The sequence below is a fragment of the Chelonoidis abingdonii genome, chromosome 19 (assembly GCF_003597395.2).
Source record: "Chelonoidis abingdonii isolate Lonesome George chromosome 19, CheloAbing_2.0, whole genome shotgun sequence".
NCBI lineage: Eukaryota > Metazoa > Chordata > Testudines > Testudinidae > Chelonoidis > Chelonoidis abingdonii.
In genome coordinates this window covers 6,413,904-6,438,863 of record NC_133787.1, presented here as the reverse complement: position 1 = coordinate 6,438,863, position 24,960 = coordinate 6,413,904, and the positions used below count along the sequence as shown (strand labels likewise).

At 55.2% G+C, this 24,960-nt stretch overlaps 1 protein-coding gene across 3 annotated transcripts in view; it reads right to left on the bottom strand.

The window, feature by feature from the left end:
* Nucleotides 1–18,104, bottom strand: part of DOK4 (docking protein 4) — a 41,514-nt gene extending 23,410 nt beyond the window's left edge. For 2 of the 3 annotated variants that reach the window (XM_075073713.1, XM_075073714.1), the window contains exons 1-2: nt 16,244–16,427; nt 4,197–4,462 (exon numbers count right to left, since the gene is read on the bottom strand). In XM_075073713.1, the coding sequence (XP_074929814.1) occupies nt 4,197–4,262 (66 nt within the window). In that variant the 5' untranslated portion in view covers nt 4,263–4,462; nt 16,244–16,427. Of the gene's footprint in view, nt 1–4,196; nt 4,463–16,243; nt 16,428–18,079 lie in introns of those variants that run through there. The other variant, XM_032784616.2, reaches the window with a different exon arrangement.
* Between the last annotated feature and the right edge of the window lie 6,856 nt (nt 18,105–24,960).

The following is a 24,960-nucleotide window of genomic DNA, read 5'->3' as shown; positions in this document are numbered from 1 at the left end:
TTCTTAAAAATCACAGAGCGTTGGCTCCATCGCCCAAAGAGGCTGACGTCTCGGGGAGCTGAGTGTAGGTAAGAAACCTGCTTACCAATAGGGAGACCAGACAGCAAGTGTGAAAAATTAGGACAGGGGGTGGTGGGTAATCGGAGCCTATATAAGAAAAAGACCCAAAAAATCGGGACTGTCCCTATAAAATCGGGACATCTGGTCATCCTACTTACCAAAGACTGTCCCTTTCTGAAAGAACGTTGTGCCTTAGAAGTGTATTTTCACTTCTGTTTGCTTGTAACCCGCGTCTATCCTTATTCCTTATACTTGGCATCACTTAATCCTCTTTGTTGGATTATATAAATTTGTTTTACCTTTGATCCAAACCAACCCAGCGCTGGGATTGAAATGAGGGCCAGTTACAATAACGAGCTGCAGCGCACTGACTCTGTAAAGACGCAATGAACTTACTAACGGCTGTGAGTTGTCCCAGGAGAGGGCTGGACACGACCCAGGCAGGCGGACTGGGGTAAATCTGGGACTGGGGGCAAGGCATTGGAGTCACTCTGCAAACACTAATGGGGCAGTGGAAGCCAGGCTGTGACCCGCATGCTGGCAGCTGGAATCCAGGCTGTGAGTCACAGCAGCACACCATTAGAGGCCCCCAGAACGGCAGGGCAGGTGAGGACAGAACCCCCACTGGTCTGGGTTGAACCCCAAAACCTCGCAGTGTCATTAAGTGGCAGTTAGTGGGTTACACGGTGCCAGACCCAACAGGAGACACAGCCCGCCCTGAGGAGCTCACCATGTAATGGGGCAGATAATGCCAACTAGGAGATCCAGAGGCAGCTGCAGGCCCAGGGCCGCATTGTGTCCTTAGGAGGAGGAGGCACCAGGCCACTGCCCCATGCGTTAAGAGAGCGTGGTGGATGCTCAGCTCTGCACATCAGCATGGACACCCGGGCTTGGCCGAGTCCTACCCAGTCCTGCAGAGGGCAGCACTGACACCGAACAGCCCTAGCACGAGAGGCAGCGTGTATCCGTGCCACATGCACGGCCAACCACACAGGGCTGGGGGACCCGCTCCCCTCTGCCAGGCTGGCCCTGGGTCCACCCCTCAGACCCTCGCTCCCCTCAGCACACAGTACCCACGGCAGCACTTGGCCAACGCTCGCTGGCTTCACAGCAGCCGTGCCCCTTAAAGGAGGGCTTTGAATGAGGACAGGGGAGCCTGGCACACAGGCACGAGGCACCAGGAGCAGGAACCATGGGAAGGAGGCTGAGGCTGCACCAGCATGGAAGATAGTCAGACATTCTCCCTCCATCCAGCAGCACAGCTCCAGAGGCGGGAGCAACGTTAGCCGCGCTTGGCCTCCATGCTCAAGACGCTCGGCTTCCCCACAGCTGGATCTCGCCACCTTGGCTGCCCCTGGCTCCCTCCCCTGAAGCTGGAGCAGCGCAGAGAGAATTGCTGACAGCTCCCGGCATTGACAAATCCCCTGTCAGATCCCTAGCATGCAGGCAAAGCTCCAGGAGCAGCCACTGGTTTCAGATGCCTCCAGGGACCCACTCGGATCCCTCAAGCAGCCACTTTGGGAAAACGTTGGCCTGTCCCCCTCCCCCAGCTCTGGGGCTCCGTCTCCCCAGCTGCACAAGGCGGCTAGAGACACCCATCTCAGAGGAGAGCTTGGGAAGCTGAATCTCTCACGCCAGCGAAGGGCACGTGAATGCGTTATAGAAGCACTAAGCCACGAAACCTCTTTTGTCTCACTTTACCACGCCCAATATAGACACAGATCCACCACATGCACCCGACAGCTCCGGTCTGGTGACTCAGCAGAGGGCCGCACCCACTCAGTGGCAAGAGGAGAGGATCGCAGCTGGCAATGGTCAGCAGGGCACAGCAGAGATCCGGCTGGCGCAGGGCCCCGGGAACAACCAACAAGGCCTTTCACCATGAAGTCGCCGGTTCAAATCAGCCCCCAAGTTGGCAGTAAATGCCAGGGAGCGTGGGGAGGCCAGGCTCCTCCCTCACCCCGTAAGGCAGGGTGCAGAAGCTGTTCCTTTCCTGCGGGCACAGGCTGGAGCCCAGCAGCAGTAACTCCACTTTAAAGCCAAGACCCACGGGCAGTCCCTCTGGAGGGCTGGAGCTCTGGCTCCAACATAGGGCCACGAGCATAGATGCAGGAACAAGCTGGGCCCAGGGGCTGCTGTGGCGTGGACACTTGGGGAACATCAGGATGTTTGATGGGCTCCCCACAGCTCCCATTCCCCATGGGCGGGACCTAGGCAGCCGGGGCTGGGATTAAGAATGTGCCCAGGCGGGTTGGCTGGGTGACATTAGTTAGGGATGATTTAGGGCTGATGGAGCTGGCCAGAGCCCAGGCACTGTGCACACCCTGCCCTCAAACAGCTCAGCCAGGCCCAGCTGCAACCCACCAGAGCTGAGATGTGGGTGCCCTGCTATTCCTACCCTGCCAATGCCCTGAAATCCCAACCCACCACTCCCCTTTCTATCCCAGTGCTTGGGCCCAAACACTCAGCTCCGCTGATGTCCCTCAATCCTGACCCGCAGCCCCCCACCCCCCATGCTATTCCAACCCTGGTCCCCCACCCCAGAGTCCATCATCCTGCCCTGCCCCCACATGCTGCCCCAGATATGACTCCATCCTGAGCAGAGGTGCCACTCAGGGCCAAATAACCTGTGCGATGGTTTATTTAACAGCCAGACTGAGATCTTGCCCTTGCCACAAACCAGGGCTTGACCTCCTTTTGCAGGGGGGAAAGGCCCGTGCGCCACCCCACAGCTCCACACCTCTCTTCCGTGCCAGGCTGGGGGTTTCTTTGTCTTAGCAACTGCAGTTTGACCCCTTTAAGAACGGATCCCAGTACGGAGCCTCCCCATTGAAATGCAAAGCACACCGGCTCTCCACCAACTCTGCCTAAAATATGGGTCAAGCCAACCAGCTGGGGAGCCCCAGTCACGTGGGATCACCTGCCTCTCGCCTGACAGGCTGGCAGGTAGAAAACTGAATTGCTTTTTGGGAGAGGGGCAGAGTGGAGCAAGAACTTGCACCTCCCTCTACCAGCAGCTCCCCCTGCCACCCCTGCGCCTCGGGCAGCCTCTGCCTGCCGCTGGCTCCGGAGTGGCACTGTGCTCCTGGGACTCGGCCCATGCAGCAAGTGTGACTCCCGTAAGCAGATCGACGACCCCGGTTCTCTCGCTAAGGACCCAATCCTTGGAAATCACCTCAAAGCCCCACTGCAATCCATGGGAGCGGAGCATGCCCAGTTTTGGGCCCCAAATCAGTGACCTGCTAACACATTCCCCCCCGCCCCCCGTCTCCCATCCCCCTCAGGGCTACAGGGAAGTACAGCACCAAGTACACCTCCCCCCCTCTGACTTCCACCCACACACTCCTTTGGCTGCACAACCAACCTCCCAGGTGATGCACAGGCTCAGGACCCAATGGGAGATTTAACTACTCCCTGGCCGGTGCTGACGTCATGTGCAAACGCAGTCAGTGGCACGGAAGGGGCCCAGGGGCGACCAGGGTGTAGGGCTCTGGCTGGGTTTGGCTGGTAGGCCTGAATCGTGGCTTTAAATCCACAGCCTGCCCGGTCCGGACAGCACGAGCACAAACCACAGTGCCAAATTCCTCCGGAATTACACAGAAAGCAACAAGTGCAAAACCATCTTCTCGCCTCTCTCCCCTTAGCCTATAAATAACCCAGGAGGGTAGATGCTTTTTTAAAAAAAAAAAAAATATCCAGGCACAGCTTGTCTGCTGGGCTGATCCAAATTCAGCCGAGTTTTGCTCTTGAAGGGAGATTCCCGCAGCTGAATTCAAAGGACAACCCCCCTCGTCCCCCTCCCCCCCCCCGACTTTTAGGTGGAAACACCACAGCTGCAACTTTACCTGGCCCCAGGATGACCGGCGACAGCGGCCAGCCCCCTACGCACAGCACAGGAGTGCTGGTGACGGGCGCTCAGAGCAAGCCGGGGTTGGGGAGGATGCTCAGGCATAACCCAGAGACAGAGTCTCCTGCGAGGATGCTCTCAACACAAAAGAGGAACGCCGGGGGAGGTCTTTCTGCATTTTGCAGCTGCCCTGGTGTTTCAAAAGCAGGGAGAAGGTGGGGGGAGAGACTTTCAAAGCTAACGATATCTAATCATGCATCACAATCCCCACGATCCCCTCCCCACTTACCCCCAATTTCCTGCTCTTCATTTTCACGTAGCCCTGTTTGACGATGTCGTTAAAATTCGTAGCCATGGCGTAGCCCTCTGCAGCCAGGATCCACTCCCAAGGCGCTCCAGGCTTTTCCCTCGCCTGCTTTCCTTCCGTCTGTCTTTCCCCCCACCCTCGCTCCTCCTTCTGCGTTCACCTGTTTTCAGATCCTCCCCAGGGTCCGGGTCGGGGTCCTCCTCAGCATTGTCCTAGCAGCCTCATGCTCCCCTCCTCCCTGGCACTGGCTGTAAAATAAAAATGACAGATTAGAGATAGTGACATCTTCCCCTTGGTCCCCCCTCCCGCTTTCCTCTTTCTGGCTGAACCATTCGGGAAAAACCAAGGTGCATCATACAGAAGAGGAGAAATGGAACAGTCCAGTTGTTAACCCCTTGATTCTTCCTCGAGCTGCACAAGGAACAACTTTCTCCATGCCTGTGAATCTGCTGCGGATCCAAGAGGGGAACCGAGCCAGGTGTGTGGGGATGAGACTTGGCAGCAGGGAGGGCTCACCTCCAGGCTGCTGCGGGCCCTGGAGAAATCATCTCTGATGAAGGCTCTCCAGAGCTTTAATGCACTACAGAGGCAAATCAAAGCGCAAGGGTCGTTGCAGGGCAGCAGGAGGTTTGAGCTAATAAATAATGACATCATCTCACAGATCTACAGCCCTTTTCGTCTCCAAAGATCCCAAAGCACTCCGACCAACTGAAGAAGCCGACTGCATCCCAAGACAATCCATCTACCACTGACCCTGGGAGCCAGGAAAGTGCTGGCAGAGATGGCACATGCTCCATAGTGAGTACCAGCCGATCGGGCCTGGATGCTTCTGACAAACAGGGGATCAAGCCTGTTCCTCTCGGACAGATCTTTTTTTAAAATATACATTCGCACCACTTGTATGCCTTTTCATGCCAGTCAAATCTCATTGCATCAAAATGCAGCCACCTCTGGGGTGGAACACAAGAGCTGTCTGACAGCTTACAGAACAGGCCCGTCTACATTGCGAGAGCAACCAAGTCACAACACTGTATCGTGTCTGAAACATTGTTCCCCCGATAGCACGGACAGGACCTAAGCATGCCTTTCAGTCTGCCACGGCCCCAACATGGAAAACAATGCCTGATGAACCCCCAAAATGACAGGCACTTAAACATGGTGTATGTAGGAAACTTTAACTATGTGGGTTTCTCTTTAGCATCAATCACCCACTAGAACCTGTGGAGCACAAATCTTTATTTCTGTCAAATAATTCTCCGAGAGTGGGGCATGTAGGACATTTTGGGATTAGAATGAGCGACAGCTCTCAAAAATGAGAGACATTTGTTAGATATCAACCCAAGCATATCTGATCCCCCGTCACTGAACTGTGCGGCAGGAGGGCTGTAGCAGACATCTACATGACAAGGCACAACAATACTGGAATTGTGTCAGGAGACATGCAGGATGTAGCCAGGTCCAGTGACCCAGCTGATTTTGTATTGTAGGCGGGCCCATAGGCTGCACATGACACTTTAGGACAGGAAGTGCAGAATGACACTACACTGAAGGTGGTTGGGGGAGGGATGACTTATGCAAGCACAACAGAATTACACTGTTTGGAATAGGACTAGGACGCTGGAGCGAATGCCCTGGCTTTTAGGAAAAACATTGTGGGGTCTTTCATGGTCAGAAGGGGTCAGCGCTAGGAACTCCCATTCAAAAGAATTGCTGACACTACAATGGAGTGACCAATGTACAGTATGCTGCCCTGAGACGGAGTTATGGGCACAAGCACAGAGAGGCTGGCACCATGACCGAATTATCAACCCCAGGAGAAAGCAGACAGTGCCAGTATCCCATGGCCAGAGACAGGAGAAGATGCCAGCACATGGACAGATGGCACAGAACAATTCCTGGATCTCCCCCCCGAGACTCACTCGCTTCTATCCAGTGCTGCCATGCCAGTGCCAGGGTGGCTACGGGCCACTGCTACGTGACCAGCCCTCGTGCACACACAGGGCCAAACCGCAATCAGATGACGTGCCAGCAGTCCCGTCGGGGCCAAAGTGGCTGCTTGTGTTTATGAAATGATCATAACGTTGGTTTTATTTTTTCTCTGTTTTCAGGAGGGAAGCTGGTCACTGAAGGTTTGCTGCTGAGAGCTCTCTGCGTGTCTCACACACACACACACCCACCCACACACACCCACCCTGCTTCTTTCCGCTGGGGAGCGGAGCCAGCAGGCAGCCCTGCACCAAGCAGTGCTACGCAGATCTAGTGCCAGGGTGGAGTAACGGCACAGAGCAGGATCACGTTACTGGCCTTGGGGGTGCATGACTGGTGCCAACGCTGTATTGCTAGCTCCAGGGCGGATGGGTTAGTAGTGCCAAGGCTGAGTTACCAGCAGCTGGGTGGATTTCCTGGCGCCAGAGCTGCTTTAGCAAATACGAATCGGGTTCCCAGTGCAAGGGTGCAGATCCTGGTGCCAGGAGTGGGAGAACAGCAGCAGGGAGGGAGCAGTTCTTGGCATGAGGCATGAATCATCAATGCTTATAACACCACAGTGGGGTTCCTGGCGCCAGGTAGACTAGCAAGGCAAGGGTGGGACAGGGACACCACCGTCTGTGCCATGAGGTTCTCTCTGCCAGAGCTGACAGCAGTGCAGCATTAATGAATCTCTCCGAGACCTCGAGCTCCTAATGAGGAACAGATGGGATGGCCTGTTTGGCACATTCAAGCAACGAGAGTGGAAATGCCAAGAGCTCAAGTGTGGTTCTGCAGATTTCCACCTGGCGCATCTGTCCACCCTTCCATCTCCGCACATCTTCTTCCTGTCCAACCATCCACCTCTCTGTTGTCCCTCAAGCCCTCTAGCCTGTTTCACTGGCCCCTTAAGCACCGAATTGCAACCCTCCCTGCTCTGACATTTCCCTCTCTCCCTTTTCTTTCACCGCCGCCTCCTTTTTGGCTTTGTCTCTCTCTTATGAAGCCTGACACTAATATGCTATCTCTGGGTGAAGTCAGGGACTGAATTGGAAACAAATGTCATGGTACTCTTCCAAGCTACAAACCAGGCCCCACCCTCTGGACACACAAACTAGACTGCACTCACAGCAGGCTCCATAATTTGTGAGACTGTCTCCTTTACTCCATGCCTTGATCAGCTGTGAAACAGCTGACAGTTAACCAGCCATTGTTAGGTTTCAGAGTCAACATCTCATCATCATCATCATCATCTCATTCAGATGAATGGGGAAGTTCAGGCTGCCCAAGGCAGATATCGCTACAGCACTCACACTCTGGTCCCACTTGGAAAGTTCTTCGCAAACACAAGGGATTTGAAACTTTTTAAAAAAGGAAACTTAGATCTGGGTGCACAAGTCCCAGCTCACCAAGCCACTGCCACCCAACTCACTTGGGCAGTAACACCTGGCATTTAACATGCCCTCTAAGAAAACACAAGAGAAACGTTTCACAGATAAACCTTCACTGTTACATCATTATTCCGTGTAGGGATGGGCAAAATGGCCTGGGTAGAACAAAAACCAGCCCAAAATTACTCATCCCAGACCTTCTTAACTCACATTTTAAATCACTTTTCCACTGTTGCGCTATCTGATTTTCGCTAGGGCCAGAAGTAGAGCTGCTGTTATCCCATAAGAATAGTTTTTCTCTCTCCGTTTTCCAACCCAGCTACATGCAGGCAGCATCAGATACTCAGCAGCTTGCTCCGTGGGCTGTGTACACTGGAAATGGCAATGCCTGTTTTCTGCCTCCTGCACTTTTACATTTCTAAGAAACTCATCTACTTGCAGAGCCAGCAGCCATATTGATCTCAGAGCTGCTGCTGCAGCCTGTTCCAGAGGGGAGGCACACACCATGCTCTTTCTGACAGAGACTTTACTTTTGTTCTTTCTTTGCATTGTTGTTCCTTAATCAAACAAAGGAAACCATTTAATACAGGAAGTGTGCAGCTGCCCATTCCAACACCAGTGCGCTGGATCTAAAGCTCTCAGGCTTCAGGGATGTTTAGATCCAGATCTAAACTCTGTGATCCACAAGTGTCTCAACAGGAAATCTGCAGAGTGAAGAGCCTCTGAGAACTCCAGGAAGCCCCTGACCACCTGGACACTTATCTGCCCAGAACCTATACAGCTTTTGGCAAGTGGAACGGGCTGCGATGGGAAAGGGGTGAATCCTTCTTTAGCCCAATCCTGGATTATTGTTGCAATAGGCCCCGTTATCTTGTGAAACGGACTCTGTTTTATCCCAGCGCAGTCCTGTCTGCAACACACATTTCTCTTGCATTTAAGACATAAAAGCTGTGGGTGGTTGTTTGTTTGTTTAAGGGGCACTGTCAAAGGACAGGAGGGGAGGAAACGTAACAATTTCTCCTTTTTTCCTGACACCTGTTGTGACTCCCTAGCTGCCTTGTATCCCCCAGGCAAAGGCTTCTATGACCGTTTCCTGGAACAGGCAAACACCAGCAAACCACCGAAGGCAGCTCAGTATTTATGACCGACCCTACAGCAACAAACTTGGGTGTGCCACAGCCCACACCTCTGCGCATCGCTGCGTGTGGCGCTCTGTCCTTATGTGCAACCCTACAATAACAAACCAGTACACGGCATCTATGACCAACCTGGCAGTGACCAACCTCGGATGCAGCTCAGGGTTTATGAGCACCCCTACAATAGCAAACTAATGCATGGACCTCGTGGTTCATGACTAACCCTACCATAATAAACAGGGATGAAGGGGAAAAAACAACAGAGACAAGGAAACAGGGCTCGTTTTCCTGCCTCTGCGGGGCGTTCCACTGTCATGAAACATGCCGTCCCCTGCATGGTTTAGAGAGCTGTACGCAACTATCTTCCAAGGCAGCGTCTGCGAGTCTGCAGCCACAGCCCCACACAGCGTACAGCCACATGTGGTTTTCCCCACGTGCTCTGAATAAAGCGCTCGCAGCACTGGGTGGGTTTGCCGAGCGCACCCAGCGCTGGTGGAGAGGCGCCAGATCCAACAGCCCTAGCTACGAGAGGCCTCCGTGCCCAAGAAAGGCAGGGGCAGTGCCAGCTTCCCTGTGGGCATTCACCACCCAGTGCTGCTGCTGAGAGCAAAGACACCAGTCTTGATCGCGGAGTGTGGGGGGGGGGTGATGTTCATTCCCAAGAGCCCGATCCTGATGGGTGCTGGGCTCCCCGCACATTCCACAAAGCCAAAAGGGAACAATGACACTGGGACACCAAACTCATTTCCTGTGGGCCCCCAAGCAGCCAGGAGACAGCGGTGATATCCCAGCCCTGTGGAAGCTCGAAAGCTTGTCTCTCTCACCCACAGAAGTTGGTCCAATAAAAGATATCACTGTGCCCATCGCTGCGGTATCTGAGCTACCATGTCCTGCGGCCAGTCTACCAAAGGACGTTGCTTTGGGCCACTCCTAAGGAGGCAGCAAGCATCTCGCTTTCTTCCTAAAGGCAACTGCCATCTACCGCACACACCAGCCTGCCTGCACCAGCCCAGCTGGAGCCTTTCACAGCAAGTCACGGAGTCTGCACGTTAAATAATTCATGGAATTCAAAGCGCTCATAAAAACCAACAGAATCACTCAGAAGCCAAACACCGCCGGAGGCGGCGCTGAGGCTTGGGTCTCCGTTCCAGGGTCCATGGCAAGGGAATTCCAAAGCTGCTCTCGACCAGCGGTGGGGAAACTTAGGCCCTAGCTGGGAACGGAGCACGTGACCCGCCGGTGGTGCAGTGGGTTCTAAACGCTGGTTGCATCTGCAAACCACGTGGCTCATACTCAATTCAGTGCCTCAGCAGGTAAGAACCTGTCTTCACTGCTGGCTGGCACATGATTCCTGTTAATTGGTTCAGCACAAAATCTATGCTGCAAAATGATACTATGGAGAATAATATCAAGCTTTTTTATAGGTCAGTATCATTATCCCCATTTACAGATGGTGAAACTGAGGCACAGAGCTATGGTGTGACTTGCCCAAGGTCACCCAGCAGGCCAGTGGCAGAGACAAGACTAGAACTCAGATCCCCCAAGCCCTAATCCAGCGCTCTGTGCACTAGGGCAGCCTGCCTCTCATGTAGCAAACTCTGGAAGCCCAACACTAATGATATGACTCTAATTGTGCCGGACTATCTGAGCAGGCCATTCCTCCCTTCTCAGACCTCCCTGTGGCAGAACGTCACACAATGCGTTGCCCTATATTGGTGGTACCATGCGTGTACATCTTCTAGGCGTTCTCCTCATTGCTAGGACGCCGTGGGGTAGCTGCCCCGATTTTCCCAGATGCACAGCTACAAAGAGGAAGTGCGGTAGGCGAGGATACATGCTCTAGACAGACACACAGTTGTGTTGTAAAACACAGCTGTTGTGTGCAGTGGAAGATTAGCCACTGGGCCAACGGGGTCTATGCCCAGGGACCCCAGCCAATTGGGGGGTCTCAGAAAAATGGGCACCCCCGTGCCTCAACCCACTCTGCCCACCCAGAGTTCCTGCCAGGGAGCGGAGGCTCGCTCTGGGTGGGTGGTGGAGCGGAGGAAGCCTGCTAGAGCACAGGGAGGCGGGGAGCCAGGGCAGGGGAGAATGCAGGCAGAAGGGGTGGAGAGGGGCTCACACTTGCTCTGGCCAAGGGCCCACAAAACCCTAATCTGCCCCTGGCTGTGTGGACCCAACCCACCCAAGTTGGTTGGAAGCAAGTCAGAGGTGAGAATCCCAAAGCGGCTTTGAGTGCAGTGGAGACAGGGCTTTAAAACTGAGGTTTGCTCTCGCAGTGATGGGTCTGGGAGGAGCATTAGGGGATTTGAGCAGCAGCGTTAATAGGTGAAATTAACAGGGAGAAAAGGCTTAATGTCAGGGAAAGCGATCTCCTCAGCCTTTACCCTCTAACAATTACCATGTCGGAGCCCAGCAACGTCCCACCGGCACTCCTTTATAACACAGCAGTGCCTGGACAACTTGTGAGCCAACCGCATCCTCCTGTGTAGCCCCACGTTACCAAACCATGCGACAGCCCTGGGCAGCACTTCTACACCTACCTGCTTTAGCTGCATGGGGCATTTCCAGGTTGCAACCAGCTCTCCCAGAAGGCCTGGCTTTCTAATAGGACCCCAGATTCCGAAAGGGAAGGGGTGGGAACCCCACTGCTCAGCGCCTTTGCATTGGATCTGGCCAGAGCGCTGGTGGCCGTGCAAGAGAGAACGAGCTGCAGCAGGGGAAGGAGTCAATGGGACAAAAAGGGTCTGGCCAGGAGCTCCAGAACATATATTGCTTGGCCAGGTCTGTTGCTTCCTCAAGGTGCCCTGAGCTCAGCTGCACACAGATGGAGCAGAACGAAAGGTCCCCGGACGCAGTGCTACCGTACCAAGCACTAGGCATCCGTGTTCGCTCTCACTGACCCACAGCAGGGCACTGAAGAGGCTGGTTCAGGCTCTTGGGTCCTCAGAATCCTGCCACCCAGCCCAGGCAGGTGCCCAGCTGCATTAGGAGGCATCGGCTCAGTACAAACCTCTCTCACTCCACCCAGAGAGGAGCAGGAGACGAAGCCTGGAGGGGAGCCCGCTAGCTGGATTTCCTTTCTGGACTCTGAATCAGGATTCGAACAGCCTCCGTCGTGTCTATTCCCCTGCCAGGAGTTGGCCTTGGCATCTCTGCCCAGCGAGGCCCCTGCATTTTGGCCCTGACACTGCACGTGACCTGTCCTCTCTTTCCTTAGGGGCACGTCATTACCCAGCAGCAGGCCAAGGTGGCAGTAGGCTCTCCTCTGGAAGCCCCCACAGCAATGAGCACAGCTGAGACACGGAAAAGCTGCCCCCTCCCAGCACTGTAAGACATGGAATAGCTTTCCCCCAATAAAACCAGGTCGTCATGAGAAGCTGGGAAGGCAGAGTGAAGCCACCTGTCTAGATTCACTCCCACCGAAGCCCCAGCATCCCCAGCAGCCACTGCTTGGAAGAGGGGTGGGAGCCGGACAAGCCGACCCGCAACCTCAACTCAAGATGCAAGAAGCTGGAGCAGGGGTGAGCAAGGGGGCCGACTGCACCGGGTCAGGGCTGCGCTGAGATATGGAGCTATCTAACTCACTGGGATCGGTCTGAGCTCGGGACAGTAAGAAGAGAGGCCGGCAGGCAGGTGTGGAGGGGCTTTGCAGAGAGACAGTGGCAAGGGGAGGGGGGAGGCAGAGAACATGAGGATGCTGGAGGGGTGAATCAGATGGGAAATGGTGAGAGGGAGCACATACAGCAGCCCTAAGCTCCAGAGGTCAGGCTAATGCGGCCGGCGAATGCTTCTGCTCACAATCTGTGGTCTGGGAGGCCTCAGAGAAACCAAGCTTCTGCATCTCATCCTCTCCCTATTTGTGCAAACCGTTAAACCACCCAACCAGTGCTCAGCATGGGCTGCCTCTGCTCAGGTGAGAGCCACCTGTGCTCGAGCAGAGGGCACTGTGTGAGGCCCTGAGGCTGAACTGAGGGGCATCTGCAGGGGTCAGGGAGGGAAGCCTGGGGCTGGGACAGCAGGGGAGTTGCAGGGCAGGACTGAGGGGCATTGGCAGAGTTGGGGGAGGGCCCAGGGCTGGGATAGCAGGGGGCTGCAGGGCAGGATTCAGGGGTGTTGGCAGAGCTGGAGGAGGGCCCAGGGCTGGGATAGCAGGAGGCTGCAGGGCAGGACTGAGGGGTGTTGGCAGAGCTGGGGGGCAGGGCTCGGCTAGTAGGAGGCTGCAGGGCAGGACTGAGGGGTGTTGGCAGAGCTGGGGGGGGCAGGGCTGGGCTAGCAGGGGGCTGCAGGGCAGGACTGAGGGGTGTCGGCAGAGCTTGGGGAGGGTCTGGGCCTGGAACAGCAGGGGGGCTGCAGGGCAGGACTGAGGGGTGTTGGCAGAGCTGGGGGAGGGTCCGGGGCTGGGATAGCAAGAGGGCTGCAGGGCAGGACTGAGGAGCACTGGCAGAGCTGTGTAAGGGAATCTGACCCCCTGTGCTGCTGTGCAGGCAAATCCATCAGCCCCTTGATTTCATAGCTCCCATTTAGGGCCTGCTCCTGCTCCCGTGCAGCCAAGAGGGTTCGGTCCCTGACTTACACACGCGCAGAACTGGAGTCACAACAGCAGAAGGAGCCCGTGAGCAACAATTCAAAGGGGACACCCGTGCAACGGCACCTCTCCAAATAGAGACCCGTGGCTTCCAAAAAGCAAGACCTCAGCGCCGATGGCACATGTGCAACCAGTCTAAGCTTTGAGAGCAACACCAGCCAATGCCGGCTTTAGATAGTAAACAAATTCTGGCAGGGCCCTGTAATAAATATATAGAGATATACCTTTCCCATAGAACTGGAAGGGACCCTGAAAGGTCATTGAGTCTAACCCCTTGCCTTCACTAGCAGGACCAGGTACTGATTTTGCCCCAGACCCCTAAGTGGCACCCCCCCAGGGCTGAACTCACAACTCTGGGTTTAGTGGTTTGAGTATTGGTCTGCTAAGTTATCCCACCCCCTGGGCCTGTCTGCTACACTTAGGTGACTTGTAACCGGTTATGGATCACGATGTCTAGAGGGTCTGGCAGTCTCCAAGTGCTGTCCCCCTGCCCGACACACGAGTGATTTCTCCTTGTGGCATAGGACACCATCATCATGCTGCTGATGCAGGGGGTATAGGGAAGGGGGTATTTTCCCCCTACAGCTTGTTCATGGAGTAGAAGGGAACTGGGGGGAATTTGATGTAATCATTAGGCAGAGGTGTCTCCGAACGAGGAGAAGAGCCTGTCCAGCTGGGACATGAGAAACAGGAGCCTCCCACTCGAGGCTGGCTAGTTTGCTGGCTGTTGGGTTTGGCTTGCAGGTGCTGGGTGGTGTTGGTGGCCTCTGACGTACAGCAGGTCAGCCTGGATGATCAGGTTGTTCAGTCTGGCCTTAAACTCTATGATTCCAGAGTCAACTTCTCAGGTTGTGTAGCTCACACTTCATATTGTGCAGCAGGTTTTGTTACAGACAACGAGTGCAGAATTTCAACGGTGCCCATATACCTCAGCTCGGTTGGACACCTTACATGGACAGCTCAATACAGCGAGCTAAGAGTCCCTGGGCCTCTCTATAACAAAGGTGGGCACCAAAAGCCAGAACCCCTTTGGAGACCAAAGCTGCAGGACTGTAAGGACGACGATGCGGGTCCTGTTTGCCTATAGAGTCTCCATTCAGCAGGCCTCTGGGTCTTAGTCTCTCCTCCGCTTCCACTCAAGCCTAGGTTTTGAGAAGAGGAGGGGGAATTATCTAGTGTGACTGACGGCTGGGGCGTGACTAGGGCTCAGAGGATGGAATTATGAAGACTCACCGAACACGGTTGGATTCAGTGGGGATGAAGCAAATTGGGTGCTATGGAAATGGCTCAGTGAGGAGCTCTACAATTTCCAGGAGAACCTTCTGCCTGCTCTGGAATGCCAGAGGTGGTCTGGAGAGAGGGCAGAGTCAGTCCAGGGGAGCGAAAACTTCTCTTCCATGCGGGAAGGGCAAATGCAGCTCGGCCATCGGGACAAATCCTGAATTGCAGGCTGCAATGAGCTGGGGCCACAGCCTGCCATGGGAACCCCGGTGCAGAGAATTTTTAAAGACAGACACCACAAAGCACTAAGGACTCTCCCATAGAGAACAAGCCTGTACTGGAGAACTGGACCTGACAATAATGGGTCTCTCCTGTCTCCAACATCTATGTTTCACAGGATTAGTCTCTTACAGGCCTCCAGTCTGGGTCAGCCTACACTACGATAGAATCTCAAGCGCTCTCTCTAAAGCCTCCAAGAACAGCTGCAGCTATCTGGTGGATCACCCCCAGAGACACTCCCTCTTCGGACAGGAGTGTCCTTGGAAGAGACACAAGGGGCTGTTGTTGGAAGCAGCAAGCACTCCCGTCACCCGCCCAACCCTAGTGAGGTATCCTACGACAGAGAGTGGGACCTTTCCCCACCACCTGCCTTCCAGCCACTAACTGATGGAGCTTAGGAAGGAGCTCTGGGTCATGTCCACTGCAGGGTTCTGACACCTTCCTCTGGAAGGCCAGGTGCTAGCCCCGGTCAGAGACAGGCTCCCAACCTAGACCGAACCCTGGTCCCATGCAGCAGGGCTAGGTTCCTCACCAGCCCAGCTCCCTTTGACCCCAGAGAATCCCGTACCTGGGCTCTTCCTGGGTGGATTGTTTTCTAAACAAACACTATTGCCAAGGAATCCTGCAGGTTAACCAATAACCTTGGGAGAGAAAAGAGCCGGCAGCAGGGTGATCTTATCTTATCACAGGCCTTTGGAAATACCCAGGCAGGGCTCCCGCTGTCTCTGCTGAGGGCCTCCTACCCCCAGTACATTGATCTTATCAGGGTTTCTCCTGGCCTAGAAAGTAAAAGCCACACATCCAGCTGTCTGCTCCCCCGGTTCTGTCCTATCACCAGCCAGGAACTGGCATGTCAGCAAGGTTTGTGAAACCTGTGTGCTGTCCATACCCTTATTGTCTCCACTGCAGAGTCACATCCTAAAGCAACGTGATCTTCTCAGGGTGCGACCCACAAAGTGGTGGGGAGAGCAGGTACAAGGAGTTACAGGTTCCTTAAGTGCATGCCCTGGGAGAGAGGTGGGGGGACTCCGGCTGTGACCCTGCAGTTCTGTAATATGGGACCCCGTCTCTCCAGCAAGCCAGATGGAACAACCCCAGGTGGGACCCAGCTCACACGTCTGCAGCCATGGGAAAAGTTCAATGCAGGGTCCCTGATGTCCTGAGAAATGCACCTTCATCTCCTGGCTGTGGCACTGCCTCAAGGAAAAGCACCAATCAAATTCTGCCCCTGAGTCCATCCTGCTCACTCACAGGCTCTGCCTCTGCCTCACTTTGTGACCTTGGGTAAATCACTAACTTCTCTGTGCCTCAGTTTTTCCGTTGGCACAATGGGAATAATACCACTCAGAGGTGTTGTGTGTCTTAACTCGTTCCCGAGACCGAAGTGCTTTGAGATCCTTGGATGGACGGTGCTATGGAGAGACAGAGCATTAATGCCACTCTCCTCACCCAGTCCCTCTCTGAGCTGTTGGTTGTGGTGAGCTGTGCTGATATCGGGGGAAGTGAAGAGACTCAGGCTCCTGGCCTGCTTACACTGAGCGGGCACCTACTCAACTCAGCAAGACTCGGCACCTAAAAAGATCCTCCCTGACACACAGCAAAACAGGAGGGACTCGGACTGTGGGCTAAGTGAATTAGGAAACAATCAGTGATGTGATCACCCAGGGGTCACAGAGGAATCCCCCCATGTGGAGCACCTTTCTGGAGGAACTTTACCCACGGCTCTGGTGCTGGAGTGGAAGGACTGCTTCAACCTGGGAAACCTTTAGCAAGGCGTGAAACTCAAGAGCTCCCCAGAGAAAGAGATTTCTTTCCTGGGGCTACTTTAGAAAGAGGAGACAGGCCAACCCCCTGGTGTGAGCTGACAGACCCCTAAGGAGAAGAGACCTTCATCAGGCTCATGGTGTTAGACAGAGGGAAAAGGTCTGGGGGACCATTAGAAGGGGAGTTCAACTCTTTCTCCAGCTCTGGGCTCCTTTAAAAAGAACAGCCCGAAGGCCTCTACATCTGCTGTAAAGAAACAGCCCCTCCACACTCGACTGTTGGGATGGAAATGAGCACCCTGATCTGGGTCATCTATAGCAGGGTTGGGGGCGGTGGGTGCCCCAGGGGGTGCCCTGATCTGGCTCCCTATAGCAAAGAATGGAGTGGTGGGTACCCCAGGGGGTGTCCTGATCCAGGTCCCCTATAGCAGGGGTGAGGGCAGTGGGTACCCCAGGAGGTGCCGTGATTCTGGCAGGGGTGGGGGCATTGGCTACTGCAGGGGGTGCCTCATTCGGGTCCCCTATAGCAGAGAATGAGGCAGTGGTTACCCCCACGGGGGTGCCCTGATCTGTGTTCCCTATAGCAGAGAATGGGATGGTGGTTACCCTAGGGGGTGCCCCGATCCGGATCCCCTATAGCAGGGGTGGAGGCGGTGGGTACCCCAGGGGGTGCCTTGATCCTAGCAGGGGTGGGGGCATTGGCTACTGCAGGGGGTGCCTCAATCGGGTCCCCTAGAGCAGAGAATGAGGCAGTGGTTACCCCAGGGGGGTGCCCTGATCTGTGTCCCCTATAGCAGGGGTGGAGGCGGTAGGTACCCGAGCGGGTGCCCTGATCCAGGTTCCTATAGCTGGGGTGTGGGCGGTGGGTACCCCAAGGGGTGCCCCAATCCTGGCAGGGGATGGGGCAGTGGGTACCCCAGGGGGTGCCCTGATCCTAGCAGGGGTGGGGGCGGTAGGTAGCCCAGGGGGTGCCCCGATCCGGGTCCCTATAGCAGGGATGTGGGCGGTGGGTACCCCAGGGGGTGCCCTGATCCTAGCAAGAGTGGGGGCGGTGGGTACCCCAGAGGGTGCCCCAATCCGGGTTCCTATAGCAGGGACGGGGGCGGTGGGTACCCCAGAGGGTGCCCCGATCCAGGTCCCTATAGCAGGGTGGGCAGGGGTACCCCAGGGGGTGCTCCTTACCTTAGCAGGGGGTGGGGGCGGTGGGTACCCAGAGGGTGCCCCGATCCTAGCAGGGGTGGGCGGTGGTTACACCAGGGGGTGCCCGATGCGGGTCCCTATACAGGGAGGGTCTGGGTACCCCAGAGGGTTTCCTGATTCCTAGCAGGGGTTGGGGGGTGGGTACCCCAGAGGGTGCCTGATCCGTCTTAAGAGTGTGGGCGGTGGCCCCGGGGTGCCTGATCCTAGCAGGGTGGTGGCGGTTGAAGTCCCGGTGGGTCGTCCTTTGGGCGCTCCGGAATCCCGCGCCCGGCTCCTGCGGGTTCGGTGCCCCCCGGCGCTGGCGGCGAGCGAAGGCTTCCACCTGCCCCGCCCCGGCCGTCCCGGCTGCCCGTCTCCCAGCTCAGTTTGCGCCCCCGCTCCGGGACGCCCGTGGCCGGGCCGGGCCGGGCCGGGCGCGCCGCGCTGGGGCGGGGAGTCGCGGCGGCGCTGCGGGCAGAGCGCGGCGCCCTGGCCCCGGCTTCCCTGCTCGGTCCAGGGCACGTCCCAGCCCAGCCCCTCCGCCGCCGTATTCCTCCGAGGAGAGGGGCAGCCACACTTCGCCGGCTCCCGCGGGCGCGGCCCCCAGCTCCATGTAATGGGCGGACTCAAGCCTGACCCCTCCCCTTTCTGCCCCTGTCCTCGGGGGTATTTCAGGGTGGGGGCCCTGGGGTGCCAGGCACTGTACAATACAGACTGAGCGAACCCCTGCTCCCACCAGCTCTCTGCCTAGACAGAAAGGAAGGGGTGTTATCCCACCCCATTTTACAGAGGGGAAACTGAGGCAAGGACCCATTAAATGGGTCTGCATCGGAGCAAGGAACCAAACCCCGATCATTAATTATTATTTCTATCCCAAGCAGTGCCTAGAGAGCCTAAGCGAGATCAGGGTCCCACTGGGTTAGGTGCGGTGCCGTTAGTACAGTCCCCACCAGAGGAGTTTACAGTCATTCTCCTGGGTCCCAGTCTAGTGCCTTAGCCTGGAGAGTGTCTGTTCTCTTCACCTCACCCCTCACCTTGTGAGGTGACTTCCCCATGGAGCAGGAGTAGCTCCCACTGGACCATCAGCATTTGTGGGCACCTGTTTCACTGGGTGGCCTTACACAAGCCCCATTCTGCGCCTCAGTTTCCCCATCTGTAAAAGCAGTGCTGTGAGGTTTAGGCAGGTAGCGTTAAGCATTTTGAGAGCCTCAGGTCAAAGAGGAAAGGGGACATTATTAATTTATAACGATTACACTGCATAGTAAGTGAGATGCAGTATCAATTACTCTGGTTTCTCCCATCCCATAATACTCAACAAAAAGGCAGATTTCAAATAATTCCACCAGCCATTGATTACACTGGGCTGTGGAAGAACAGGGTGGCAGTGAGGTGACTAACCTCAGTTTAGTGCATTTCAAAACCAGAGGGGAGATGTACATGAATTAGAAGAGGAGCTGCAGATACAGTAACCCAGGGGTAGTCAACCTATGGCACGTGTGCCAAAGGCGGCACATGAGCTGATTTTCAGTGGCACTCACACTGCCTGGGTCCTGGCCACTAGTCCGGGGGGACTCTGCATTTTAATCTAATTTTAAATGAAGCTTCTTAAACATTTTAAAAGCCTTATTTACTTTACATACAACAATAGTTTAGTTATATATTGTAGACTTATAGAAAGAGACCTTCTAAAAACATTAAAATGCATGACTGGCATGCAAAACGTTAAATCAGACTCAATAAATGAAGACTTGGCACAGCACTTCTGAAAGGTTGCCGACCCCTGCACTAACTAGAAGGAGATTCACCAGCTCAAACAACTGCCATGCAGGCTTTAGGATGGAAAGTGCTTCCTAGCTGCAGGGTCAGGTAGGGTTACACCTTCCGCATCAGGTGCTGGCCCCTGTCACACATGAGATGAAGCTTTGGTCTGGTCCAGTAGGGCAACTGTTGTGTCTATCCATGTCATGTACTTCTAGGTCACCCATTACCCGTGTCCCCTCCTAATATGTAATACATTTACCCTCACCCCCCTCTGATATAGGACAGTGCTAGTATCTCCATTTTACAGCTGAGGGGAAACTGAGGCACAGACTAAGTGACTTGCCCAAGGTCACACAGGAAATCTGTGGCAGAGCAGGAAATTGAATGCGGGTTTCCATAGTCCTAGGCTAGTGATTCAACCACTGGAACATCCTTCCTCTCACTGGGGCTTTGTCCAAATTGACTTTACCAACCATGGGCCAGGTCCTCAGTCGGTGCACAGCATAGCTCCGTTGAAATGCAGCACTCTGCTGATGCAAACACGCCGAGCGTGTGGCCCCGTTCTATTATGATGTTATAATGCACATACCACAATCAATTCTAGATTGAAACTCAGCTTGTCGGGGGCTCTGTTTAATAACACACGGTTTCTTCTGCACACATGTAACACCAACAACATCACAGGAATTACTGGGATGTAGAAATACTTCAGAGATGAGACATTTGAAAGAGCCGCCATCTGTTTTATCTAAACAATGGGCCAAATCCTCAGCCAGTGCAAATCAATCGACATCATTTCATTAACTTCAGTAGAGTTGCACTGGTTTGCATCAGCTGAGGATCTGGCCAGTGATCCATAACGCAGCATTGCGAGGTGTTTCCTTCAAACAAATTTATAATCGGCCAAGACTGTTTCTTTATTTTAGTGTGTGAGTGATTGATTGTTGCTGGTGGAACAGATGCTGCATGTGCAAAATAACCACTTTACATGGGAAAATAAAATGCCTGTTGATCTAACCCATGAAGTCAAATGCCCTTTAGCTTTGCCTTACATAGCACCTCCTCAGGCTGCCAATTCAATGTGAGCCTGTGTAGCGTGCACTGGATTGGGACTCAGGACAGCTGGGTTTTATTTCTGGCTGTGACACTGACATGCTGATTGACCTCAGGCAAATCACTTCACCTGCCTGGGCCCATTTCTGCTTTATCTGACTTCTCCATGAGGTTTGTACAGGGCCTGGCACAGTGTGGCTTGGTCCGGATTTCGAGTCTCAGCTGTGATACAAACAACACCCTGCAGCAGCTGGTCCAGATTCCAGGAGAGCCAACTTCCATCTTCAGCAGTGGTTCTCAGCCTGCGGCCCAGTCAGCACCCAGCTGCGGCCCATGTGACATCCTCAGGGTCACACAGGTAGTATTGGATATGGCCCACAATGGTAAACAGGTTGAGAACCACTGGCCCAGCCCAGGAACGTTTCTGGCAGTGGATGATGCTCTGCCTTCTTACACCAGGATTGAATTTGGCCCTAAAAGCTGAAATGACCCAAGCAATGTGGCAGCTTCTCTCTGACTCCTCACTCCCCCGGGGCCCTGGGAGTGGGAAAACCAGCACCTACATCTTAACCCTGCACTGCAGGACTGGGGAAAGTCCTGGCACTGTCACTCCCCCAGGGAGATTGATTCCCCACTCATCCCAGGTTTGGGCTAGGTGCCTCCATCTGGTGGGCAAAGGAGAGGGAGGGAGCCCTGGAGTAGGGGAGTTGCCTGGATCCTACCCCACCCCCCTCACTCAGAGTGTGCCGGGCATGGTGCCCGCAGACCACGGACTGTAGCATGCATGCTGCTGGCACAGCTCGGCCTAACTCCGCCACTCTCGCCTACACAGAATTGGCACCAATGGGCCACATTCTGCCAACGGCTGCCGAACAAGGAGCCCCACTCCCTCCCCCGTCCAGTCTCCAAGCTGCCATCCTCTCGCTCTTCTCCTTCTGTGCCAAAACAAGGCAGTGCCAACTCCCTGCCAAGGCAGCTCCCTTCCCTGCCAGTAAGCTGGGCAGTGCCAGCGCTCAGCCAATTCCAGTACCCTCCCAGTCCCAACTTCTGAGCACTTCTGTTGCCCCACTGCTGCCGGTGTGTGACAGCAGCAATGCCATCGCCCACAGTGCCTTATTAACCGGCTATGCTCCATTAGCTGGGCACTGCCAGCTCTGCCCTTTGGGCTACCCTCTCAGTAGATGGGACTAGTCAGGCCTTTTCTCTCCCCTCCTCTCTGGGCACCACTCAGGAAGGCCTCATCAGTGTGCTAAGGATATGCCAGGCCCTGACTGGCATCCTCCTTCCCTGACCGCCATCCAGCCTGATTCCTCATGCCAGCCTGTAAATGCATGTGCCTGCTCGGTAGCACCCCCTACTGGCTGAGCCTGGCTCCGCATAAGCTTGGCTCAGTTTCCAATTCTCTCCGGGCTCCTTAGTAAACTCCACCCAGGCTGCCTCATGGCTACCACCACCCTGGCCTGGAGCTGGTTGAGCAGCACAAACAGTTCAGAGCAACCCTCCAAGGCCCCCACCACAACACAAAAGCTCCCACTGTGCCTTAGCGTCTCCCACTGGCCTGGTGCTCGTCTGTCCCAGTCAGCTCTTAACCAGCCCCAGCCCTCCCAAACTGGAATTCAACCTCCTCAGCATCCTGTCTTTGGCTCAGGGAGGCCAGCAGGCAACCACCGCTCTGCTGGTCACCCTAGTTCCTCAAGGTCTCCTGCTCACTGCAGCTTCCTCATTCCCTCCCTGGGTTAGAAAAGGTCACTGGGTGAGCAACCAGCCTTCCCCTGCTGCCGTCTCCCCCTGCGTAAGGCCCACGTGTCTTCCCTTAAGACCAGCTGGGCAGCAGGTCATCAGTCAGAGTTGCAGTGGTCCCGCCCCCCACATATGCACATACTCTCATAAAGGGCCCAGTCACTCTGTTACAGCGTCACAGGTAAGGGCACTGAGGATCGGTCCCCAGCCAGCAGGCATCCAGGCAGTAACCGGGGCCCAGGATCAGTCCCCAGCTAGCATGCGCCGGGGCAGTAACCAGGGCCAGGATCGGTCCCCAGCCAGGCACACACTGGGGGAGTAACCAGGCCCAGGATCGGCCCCCAGCTGGCGCGCACCAGGGCAGTAACTGGGGCCCAGGATCAGTCCCTGGGCGGGTACACGCTGGGGCAGTAACCAGGCCCAGGATCGGCCCCCAGCCGGCACACACTGGGGCAGTAACTGGGGCCCAGGATCGGTCCCCGGCCAGGTACGCGCTGGGGCAGTAACCGGGGCCAGGATCGGTCCCCAGCCGGGCACACGCGGGGGCAGGTTTCATGGGGTGCATGGGGTGAAGAGATGGGAAGCCCCTCGCTGTAGAGTGTTTAATTGTCCAGCACCTGAAGCCCAGCCAGGCCCAGATCAGGGCTCTGCTTCCTGCCAGGTGTGTGGGGCTGAGCCGTACTGCTGGGAGGATGAGTGAGGATGCTCTGTTCTGTCCTCCCACTGCCGCCAGCTCCTCATCTCCCAGGGAAAGGGAGACAGAGAAGGGGAAAGCCAAGGGGACAGGCGTGCAGAGATGGATGGGGGCTGAGTCAGAGGTTACACAGAGTGCAGCAGGCCTGCCTGGGCTCCCCCACAGGGCCCATCTGGGAGGTGCTGTGTCAGCCTCCACAGGAGCCTGTGTTTCGCCCGCCTGTCACTTTAATAGAGACGGATGAGGCGGCAGAGAGAAAAGAAACAGACATTGGCTCTTTCCTGCAGCAGCAATGCAAAGAGCCCGGCCTAGCATTCCTCTCCTTAACCCTGTGCGGGCCGGAGCCCTGCAGCCAGGCAGGGGGCACACACAGCGGCTCTGCCTACCCGAGGCCAGTAATCAGATCAAATCCTGGAGTTCCTCATCCTGTGCCAGCCCCTGTGTTCCCTCAGATCCGGGTCTCCTCCATCAATCCAGCCCCCTCTAGTGCCTCAGGAAGAGGGGGACTCTAGCCTCTCTGTGCAGGGCCCGGGACAGGGAGAGCTCCAGCCCCCAACTGCTGAGGAGCCCTGTCCGTTAACCTACTCTGAGGATCTCCTGCTTCACTTCTGCCTGGTTTTGTGGTCTCAGCTGATGCGGCTCTGTGCACGCAGCCCCATGCCAGTGGAGGGAGGATAGCTCCGCATCCGGAGCCGGGCGACACAAGCCCTTTTGCCAACACATGGCACTAACTCCAAAGGCAGGCATCCAAAGTGGAGCGCCGATCCTGCCCCCGAAAACAGGCCATGCCTGTGCCCCACAGCAAGCGGGAAGGAAGATCATGGAGAAATGCTGGAGACCAGCTGCAGGCTATTTATTGGTGCCCAGCCCTTCTGGCTGCTGCAGGGCCAGTCTTGCTGGTTTCCAAATCGGCTGCTCTTTCTTCACAGATAACTGTTCTCTGGGGCAGAGGCGAGCAGCGGAGCCTCCAATAGGGGGCCACAAAGGCCTGGTACACCCCACGTCAGTCATCATGATGTAACTAGCACCCAACACAACTCAGTGTCTTTGTGTCACCAGCTCTTATACAGCACTTCTCATCTGTAGAGCTCAAAGCAATTTACAAAGGAGGTCAGCAGCATTATCCCCATTTCACAGATGGGGAAACCGAGGCACACAGAGGGGATTTGACTTGCCCAAAGTCCCCCAGTGGATGAGTTGGGAATAGAAGGCCAGTCTCCCATGTCCCCTGTGCACTAGACGACACTGCTGTTACCGCAGCATAGCTGGATTATGCACTTGTTTTGGCCTGGAAAGGTATTTTCCAGGATGCTTTTTGCCTCTAAAGTTAAGACTTTCGTGCTTTTTGGGATCAAAGCAAGTGCTCAGCACCTGGCAGGGTTGGGCCCTTACAGTTATATCATCCCTTCTTGCACTGTCAAATCAGACGTGTCCCTTCAGGATGGCTCAGTAGGCAACCTAACTCAGGTGTCCTGCCATGCCAGCCTTCCACAGAGAATCATTTCAGACCTCCTGGCTCTGCCATCCAATGACCTTGCCCCAGATGTCTGCAGCTAGCCCATTTGTTTATGGCTGCTGAATTTGCTGTGTGGATACCTCTGCCACTACGATCGGATTTGTTTGGCCATAAAAAAATTAATGTTCCCTGCAAATAAAAAAAAGGGGGAGGAGGTAATGCTTTTTAGACAATCAATTAAAAGCCAGAGAGAAAGGGATTAGTTCATTGAAATATCAATTTTTAATAACATTGCATTGCTGAGTTCCTCTAACCTTACACTTCTCTGTTCTGTTGTTCTCTCTAAATATGTGCCCTGCGACACAGACAGGAGGGCGACTCTGATGCCAGGTGAAGTCGGGTTTCAGCCGGGACGGGCATTTTCACTGGCACCCTGCAGTGAGAGTGATTAACCATTGGAACAACCCCCAAGGGAATAGGTACACTCCTTCTCTCTTGATATCCTCAAATCCAGACTGGC